The sequence below is a fragment of the Carlito syrichta genome, unplaced genomic scaffold (genome assembly GCF_000164805.1).
Source record: "Carlito syrichta isolate Samal-C Ts95f unplaced genomic scaffold, Tarsius_syrichta-2.0.1 Scaffold316365, whole genome shotgun sequence".
Taxonomy (NCBI): domain Eukaryota; kingdom Metazoa; phylum Chordata; class Mammalia; order Primates; family Tarsiidae; genus Carlito; species Carlito syrichta.
The window spans coordinates 129,870-138,131 of record NW_007260461.1 but is presented as its reverse complement, the minus strand read 5'-3'; the positions used below and the strand labels follow the sequence as shown (position 1 = coordinate 138,131).

The 8,262-nt window shown below is 56.1% G+C and overlaps 1 protein-coding gene across 1 annotated transcript in view; it reads right to left on the bottom strand.

Annotated features, from left to right (window-relative positions):
* Nucleotides 1-1,382: 1,382 nt before the first annotated feature.
* The window catches only part of KCNH4 (potassium voltage-gated channel subfamily H member 4), a 21,958-nt gene continuing 15,078 nt past the window's right edge, over nucleotides 1,383-8,262 (bottom strand). Inside the window, exons 11-17 of the mRNA XM_008074195.1 lie at nucleotides 7,805-8,049; nucleotides 6,911-6,949; nucleotides 6,367-6,719; nucleotides 5,973-6,079; nucleotides 5,360-5,436; nucleotides 3,356-4,051; nucleotides 1,383-1,541 (exon numbers count right to left, since the gene is read on the bottom strand). Coding sequence (XP_008072386.1) covers nucleotides 3,656-4,051; nucleotides 5,360-5,436; nucleotides 5,973-6,079; nucleotides 6,367-6,719; nucleotides 6,911-6,949; nucleotides 7,805-8,049 — 1,217 coding nt within the window. The 3' untranslated portion in view covers nucleotides 1,383-1,541; nucleotides 3,356-3,655. The remainder of the gene's footprint in view (nucleotides 1,542-3,355; nucleotides 4,052-5,359; nucleotides 5,437-5,972; nucleotides 6,080-6,366; nucleotides 6,720-6,910; nucleotides 6,950-7,804; nucleotides 8,050-8,262) is intronic.

Genomic DNA, 8,262 nt, shown 5'->3' with positions numbered 1-8,262 from the left:
CCGCGTCACCGCCGGTTCCAGTCGTCCAGGGGAAGGCGGGTGGTGGGACGCTGGAAGAGGACAGAGGTCTCTGTCTGCAGAACTGAGGATAGGAAAACATGGATATGCACACGAGGCCGCGAGGACGAGTTTCATGCACTTGTGCCCGGGAGAAGACCCGGTCCGCATTTTCCGGCCAGGTCGGCTCTGGGAGCCCGGTTGCTGGGGGCATCTGTGATGGGGGTAGAGGGGACGATGAAAGCGCTGTAGGAACCGTTCTCTGGAGGATACTGCGATCAAAGGGAGAGCTTCTGCCACCGCCTCCTACTTTGGCATGCCCGCCTTCCCCCAACACACCGGCAGGACTTCTGCCTCTGCCTCCCCTACTCCCAACAGGGTCAGTTCCTCTCTCTGATGCCAAACATAGAGTTGGACGACCTCTGGCTCGCCCTCCCAGTCTGTAAATATGGACTAGAACACACACACACACACACACACACACACACACACACACACACACACACACACACACCTTTCTTCCTCATATAGATCAGGACTATTATCCCTGCTTCTCTTGCCCCGTTCCATATAGATGAGGGCCACTCCTGCTTCTGCCCACCCCAGCTCCCAACACAGTGCCTCCTCTCCCTTTGCATTTCACCCCCCAGCAATACTCCTCAACACCTGTGTGAATCAAAGCTCACCCCAGAGACAGCTATGGCCGTTGTGCCTACGACACTAGCCAGCACCAGTCATAACCTGGAGCTTGAGCTGGAGAATCGACCTGTCTGGGACAACCTGCCACAGCACTGTGCCTGTATCTAGTTCCATCTGGCCACCAGGGTGCCTCTTTCTTGAGACATCCATGATCTCCCCTCTCCCTGGCAGTGATCTTCAATGAAGCGAAAGGGAAGAGGGAAGGGAAGGCTTGGGAGAGCAGAAGGGCTGGGCCAGAGAGGATTCCTAGCAGGTTCTTGGCAGATAGCAAGCCCTTCCCCCAGCCCCTGCTGTACCAGGCCCTGCAATGGCTCCTTATACAGGAGGGGTGGGGAATCCCCAGGGCCCACCCAAGGTTGGAGGTGGGCTTGAGCCAGGGCTCTCCCACATACTGTGTGTGTATGTGTGGCTGTAACTGGGGTAAGAGGGGAAGGGGGTATATAAGGTCCATAGTGACTCATTAAGGTTTCTCCTGCATCGCTGGGACCCCTGGTAGTGTTGGACACCATGCTAAGTGGATCAGCTGGTGCTGCTGCCTTTCTAGAGACAGCAACAGGGCCCTGGGGCATGATGGGGTAATGACTGCTGTGTTATCACCTCCAGAGCCCTGGGGCTCTAGGACCAATCCCCAGAAACAGCCAAAGCCAATAACTACAAAAATAGAGTTTATTTTCTATCCAAAAGTGAATCCAGGGTGTCAGGTGGTGAAGGAGAGCTGGGGACAAGGGCGAATTCTGGAGAAATTCAGGCCCTGAGTGAGACCATGTTGCAGGGGGAAAGGGTAAGGAGCACTACTGGGACTTTTTGAGTTGCTAGCAGCAGACGAGACCACCTTGAGAGACAGCCTGCAGAGACAGAAACAGAGATGTTGATAGACCCAGGCCTAGGAGCAGAAACAGACATTAACTGGACTCTAAAAAAGCACCCGCTGGGCACTGGGAGCTGGGAGCACACTCCAAGGCAGGGGTTGCTGGCCGAAGAGCTGGTGACTCAATCCAAATCCTGGGCCCCACCCCAGACATTCCAAATTGAGTGAGACCCAGGAATCTGCATTTTAGATGATCAGGTAGTTCTGACACACACTCAAATTTTGGGAACTCAAATACCCACAGAGACTAAACAAAGATTTCAAATGAGGGTGTCAGGAGATGACCAAGAAACATAGTGACAAGAGTATAGATCCTACCTAGGAGGACAGTGATTACCAGGTCTAGCGGATAGCTGATTTTTGCCTGATGGAATGTTGGCACAGGATGGCCAGATGTTCTAAGTTTTTTGTTTGTTTGTTTGTTTGTTTTTTAGTTGGAGTCTCACTCTGTTGCCCAGGCTGGAATGCAGTGGCAGCTCACGGCCATCACAGCCTTGACCTGCTAGGCTCAGGTGATCTTTCCGCCTCAGCCTTCCAAGTAGCTGGAACTATAGGCATGTGCCACCACATCTGGCTGACTTTTTAATTTATTCTAAAGACCAGGTCTTGCCATGTTGCTCAGGCTGGTCTCAAACTCCTGAGCTCAGGCAATCCTCTCACCTCCACCTCCCAAAGTGCTAGGATTACAGGTGTGAGCCACTGCACCCGGCCTGTTCTAAATTTTTTAGAGAAGCTGGAATACCTGAATTTTTATATGACCTGTCCTGATTTTTTTTTTTTTTTGAGTTGGAGTCTCACTCCATCGCCCAGGCTGGAGTGCAGCGGCACGCTCACCACCACCCCAGTATTGATCTGCTGGGCTCCGGCAATCCTTCCGCCTCAGCCCTCCAAGTAGCCGGAACTACAGGCGTGTGCTACCACGCCCTGCTAAGTTTTTATTTATTGTAGAGACGAGGGCTTGCCAAGTTTCCCAGGCTGGTCTCGAACCCGTGGGCTCAGGCAATCTACTTGCCTCAGTCTCCCAAAATATTGGGATTACAGGCTGAGCCACCGAGCCTGGCCGTTTCCTGATTTTTAATGTCGGCAACTAACTCAGGTTTTGAAAATAATGTTGGCCGGGCTCGGTGGCTCAGCCTGTAATCCCAGCACTTTGGGAGGCCGCGGCGAGAGGATTGCCTGAGCCTGAGGGTTCGAGACCCGCCCGGGCAACTTGGTGAGACCTCGTCTCTATAATAAACCAAAAACTAGCCAGATGTGGTAGCGCATGCCTGTAGTTCCAGCTACTTGGAAGGCTGAGGCGGAAGGATCGCCGGAGCCCAGCAGGTCGAGGCTGTGGTGGTCAGGAGTGTGCCACTGTACTCCAGCCTGAGCGACAGAGTGAGACTCCGACTCAAAAAAAAAAAAAAAAAAAAAGAAAGAAAAGAAAATAATGTTGTAAGCCAAAGAATACTACATGTATCTCTGGGGCCAGGAGTTTGTTTCCGGGGTGGTCTGCGGGGTGGGCTGAGTCCCTGCATCCTGGGCTGATGGTTGGCCTTAGAAGTCTTGAGGTCCTCCATTGCCAACCAGGATTTCAAACCTGCCCATCTCTAGGTGACACTGCACTCAAGGTCTCCCGCAGAGATCCTGGGGCTGGGACAGAAGACCTCATGATATCAATAAGCTGTCTTCAGACAGAATCCTACCATCTGTCCCTCTAAATGCAGACACTAAGCTCCTGCCCAGTCTTGTCTTCATTTTCTAGGTTGGATCTGGGGCCCTTGCCCACCCTCTCTGCTCCCCCAACTCTACCTGCCTCCAGGTCCTGATGAGAAGGTAGGATCTCATCTGCCTAGGCCCGTGGGCACCATGTCCATCTCACACCTGCTGGGATCCACGTCTTCAGGTGGCACCCTCACAGAGGAGGATGGGAAGGTTTGCAAGAGGGATACAGTCAGAGGCGTCCATGCCTTGTAAAAAATCCAGAAATCCAGAGCCAACCAGACCAGCTGGTGGCTGCTGACCCCTCGACAGGAGGCCAAGGGGCCCAGCTCCTCCCTGGATGGCAGGCAGCAATGCCCACCCCAGACAGGCCTGGGCCCGGGGCCGGGGTCAGTGGAACGTGTCTGACTTGGACTGGAAACTCTGCCTCATGAGGTTGGGGGTTGGGGGTGAGGCCTCTGGCACTGGGGAGGGTCCCAGAGGGTCTGGCTCTGAGGAGTAGGGGGATAGTGTGGGAGGTCTCAGGTCTGGGAGGGCAGTCCCCCTCTCCGCTGTCCCCACACTGGCCGGGCAGTGGACCTCAGCAAGCGTAGTGTGCTGGAGGCTGGGTGGCAATTTGGACACACAGGGAGAGATGCATGATGGTCTCCGCTGGGGACAAGGAAGGTCTGGGAACCAAGCTGAGCCTGTTGGGGGGCCCGGGGGACCCAGCCTGGCCTGCAGCAGGCTCACGATGTGCTGCAGCTCCCGGCTAAGCTGAGACACTTCCTGATTGAGACGGGAGATCTGTTGAAAACACATCACGTTGTTTCACAGGGGCCAGGACAATAACCAGACGCACCCCCCCCTACAGTTTACAAAGCTCTTTCACACCATACTCTGCCCATGGCCACCCTAGGAGGCAGGCAGGACTGGGGGTTCTTTCTGCAGAGATATAAATGCCCCAGTCTCTTTCCACAATGGGTTTGGAGCAGCAGATTTTGCTATTTCTCTCCACCCGTCCCCCCTCCCCACTTTTTTTTTGAAAGTGAGAAAGCAAGATTTATTGAAAAGACAGAAAAGCTCCCACAGTGGGAGGGGAACCGAAAGGGTTGCCTCAAACTTTTAAGAGAGGTAGAAAACTGCTCAAAGAGGCCACATGATGTGCAGTGACAGCCTTGCTCTAAGTCCTGTCACACAAGCTCATGGGTCTATATTCACGGTTTTCAAACTTCAGTGACTACAGATTTGACTGAGAAACTTCTCCAAATGCCGATTTCTGAGCCCCACCCCAGACATCCCTAACTGGGTGAGGCCCAAAAGTCTGCATTTTAATAGGCTCCCAGGTAGCTCTGGCATTTGGGAACTGCTGGCTGGCAAAACTGACAGCCAGTGAACCAAGTGGGACTTCTCTCCAGCCTGCAGAGCAAGGGCTGGCCCTGCCCCAGCTCCAGGCCCTGCCCCAGCCCAGGTGCAGCCCCTCTGGGAAGCCCGATGTTTATCAGAACAGAGGGGAAGGCGGACTCCCAGGGGCTGGGCCTGGTTGTGTGGCGACGGCTCTCTGATCCCGTGGGGTGGAGGTTCAGGCAGCGCCCAGCATACAGGATCAGGGCTCTGCCCGGCCAGCATTCAGGCATCTGGGGCCGGGTCCCCCAGGCCTGAAAGCCTTTCAGCCTCCCTGTCCTCTGTCCCCAACGTCTGCTTAGCACTCATGACCCACGCTGGGCTAGGGGAAGAGGACTTGAGCAGCATAACTTGGACAGGTAGGCCCTGGGCAGGGGAGAATCCCATGGTGGTAGATGCAGAAGAGGGCCTGCTATCAGGCCGAAAAACCTGAGCCAGTTGGGGAGGAGGTGAACTAATTGAGTACCCAAGATGTGCCAGGGACTGGACTGGGCATGTATGTACCGTCATGTCATTCTCAAAACTCTGGGAAGAATATAATTATTTTCAGATGATGAAACTGAAGGTCAGAGTGGTTGTGGGTCTTGCCCAAGGTCATCTAGCTAGCGGGAACATCTGAATTCAGAATCTGAAATGCTCTTATATCAGGCCCATCTCTGATCCCAAGATGACATCCTCCAAGGCCGGAGGGGTGGAGCCAGCCAGACCCACCTCCTGGTTCAGCCTGCAGACCTTCTCCTTTGCCTCCTCGGGTTCCTCAGTGGCCAGTTCCTGGCCGGGCCTGGTCCCTGCAGGCAGAACAGGGTGAAGGGATGCTGGTGAGCTCAGGGAGCTCGAATACCCAAGCCCTTGGCTTGGGCTGGACCCCTCCTGTTTCTGAGGTCCCCTAACTCCTTGGGCCTCATCCCATGCCCTCCAGGTCCAGGTGTGGAGCTTCTCTTTTGTGTCCTAACCCAGCATCCTCTGACCTTCAAGCCATTCAACAACTATCCTGCTTCCTCCTTCAAAACCCCACCCATCCTTTAAGAAGCCACCCAACTGTCCACTCCTCTAGGAGGGAGAGTTCGGGACATCTTCCTGTTCTTGTTTCAGTCGTGGTATTGAGCACCTGGTTCTGGGTGTTCCTCTGTGTACACAGGTGGTGCCCCCATTAGGCTGGGAGTCACACCAAGTGTAGGCCGGGGATGGTTTATCTCTGAACTCCCAGCGTGGCACCTGGCACGTGGTGGGCCCCTACTACATGTGGGATGGACAGGCGGATGGATGGGTGGGTAGATGGACGGATGGATGACTCTGAGCTAAAAAGTCCACTGCTGGCCCTCACCTGGAGGGTGGGCCTGCAAGCGGGGCCTTGGGGGCTCCATCCTCCTGCTGAACCGGAATGTAGGGGCCTCAGCTGTGTTGCCAGAGTCCTCAATGCCATCCACTATCCTGGGGATGAGCAGTGCTCATCAGCACCACGTGGAGGGGTGAGGGTCGCAGCAGAGCAGGCAGAGGGTGACTGGGGCAGCAGGGTTGGGAGCGGGGGAAGAGCAGTGGTCAAAGTGGGAGAGGGTGGCAAGCCGTGGATGGGAGGATGGGGCGGGCAGACAGGGCAGAGACAGGAAAGGGCAGGGTAGAGACAGGAAAGGGCACTGTTGGAACGCTGGGGATAGAGCCCAGAGAAGGTTCTGGAGGCCAGTGGGGTATGGGGAAGGCAGGGGAGGCTGGCGTCTCACCGGGGACTGAGGTCCGGAGGTCCAAAGGTTCCCAGTGAGGGAATGAGAAGCTGAGGGGGCTTCCAGGCAGCAGGGCACCTGGGGGGGCTGTGAGGGAAGGGGCTGTGGCCCTGGCCAGCCAGGGCAGGGGAGGGGGACAGGGATGTGGATGGAGAGGAGACAAGGGCTGAGAATGGGGGCAGCTCCTCGCCCAGAAGGCTGACCAGGGAGCCCCGTGGCCGTGCTGGGCTGAGGCTGGGCAGCAGGAGGGGCCGGCGGGGCCAGGAGCCGCCCCCAGGCTCCACACCACCCTGAGCCTCTGTGACGGACAGCAGTGTCTTGTCTGAGGAGGAGCCGAGGCTTTCTGAGTGGGGCTGTGGGCAGAGGAACAGTGGATATTACAGGACAGGGAACACCGGGCCCCCTTAAAGCAGCAGTCTTCACTGCCGACACTGTGCCCCATGCCCTCTCCCTTCTCTCTGCAGCAGGGGAGCCAAGGGAAGTTGCCCCCACTCCCAGCCTCCCCGCAGGGCAACCTCTAGCCCACCCATGAAGGGGGTGTTACCTGGGAGAGGCAAGGGGACCGGGGAAAGCGGCTGAGGCCCTGTGGGAACATAGCGGGGTTCAAGCCGACAACCCTGGTGCAGCCCCCACCTCGGGCCACCCAACAGTGTCATGGGAACATGGCCTGCATGTGGAATTGAGTCGGACAGCCACAACTCTAATTGAAAGAAACACCGAGTAACAAAGTGAGGCCAAAAAAGTGGCCAAAGACAAAGGCAGGGGTGCAATGTGCAGGCCTGGCCCAGAGCCTACTACTCAGCAGGCCCAGGAGACTCCTGGCACATGGGAAAGAGGAAGCCCCAAGGGATGATGCCAGGCCAGAGAGGGCTTGAAGGAGGAGCACGTGACAGGGGTTCCTTCCTAAAGGAGAGTCCTCTGAAGGAGTCTGGGGGAAGGGTGTTCGGTAGGATGGGCACAGTAGAAGGCCAGGCATGGAGGCTCACACCTGTAATCCCAGAACTTTGGGAGGCCAAGGCAGGTGGATCGCTTGAAGCCAGGAGGTTGAGACCAGCCTGGGCAACATAGCAAGAGCTCTTCTCTGCAAAAAGTTGAAAAATGAGCTGGACATGGTGGCACACACCTGTACTCAGGAGGCTGAGACGGAAGGATGGCCTGAGCCCAGGAGTTTAAGGCTGCAGTGAGCTGTGACCGTGCCATTGCACTCCAGCCTGGGTGAGACCCCAACTCAAAAAAACAGGAAGTAGAAGACCGGATAAAGGGTCCGCGGACTGGGTGGTGGCCAGGGGAGTAGTATCCATGGGATGGACAATATTAGGCATGTAAGCAGGGGGTGGAAGAAGGTGCCTGGGGTTGAGAGATTATGTTTTCAGATGCAGGGGGACACATGAGACGGGGTGAGGAGGTCTGCTCTGAAAGAAGTCACGGGGTCACATACGTTGGTGTCAGAGCCCTGGTGAAGGTTGAAGGTGAGGTCGCGGGGCAGACCAGCCCGGAAGGTGGCCCCATACTCAGGGTAGAGCCTGAGGACCTCAGCCAGCCCTTGGCTGCTCAGCTGCTGCAGTCCACAGTAGGTCAGTGCTTTCACGTCGGCACTGGTCTTCAGCACGGAACTCGGGTCCACTCCCAACCCATGCTCCTGCCCCGGCTCAGGGATGTCTGCCCCAATCAGGTCCCCCTTCCCTGCAGGTGAAGGATGGGGACAGTTAGCTGAGGCAGCAGGACCAACAGGACATCAGTGGGAGGTATTCCGTGGATTTCAGGGGTGGGCAGTGTATTGAAAGATGGATGAATGACCACTTGTATACCGAATCCTGAATTGTATCCCACATCTTTTTTTTTTTGAGTTGGAGTCTCACTGTTGCTCAGACTGGAGTGCAGCGGCCGCTCCCGGCC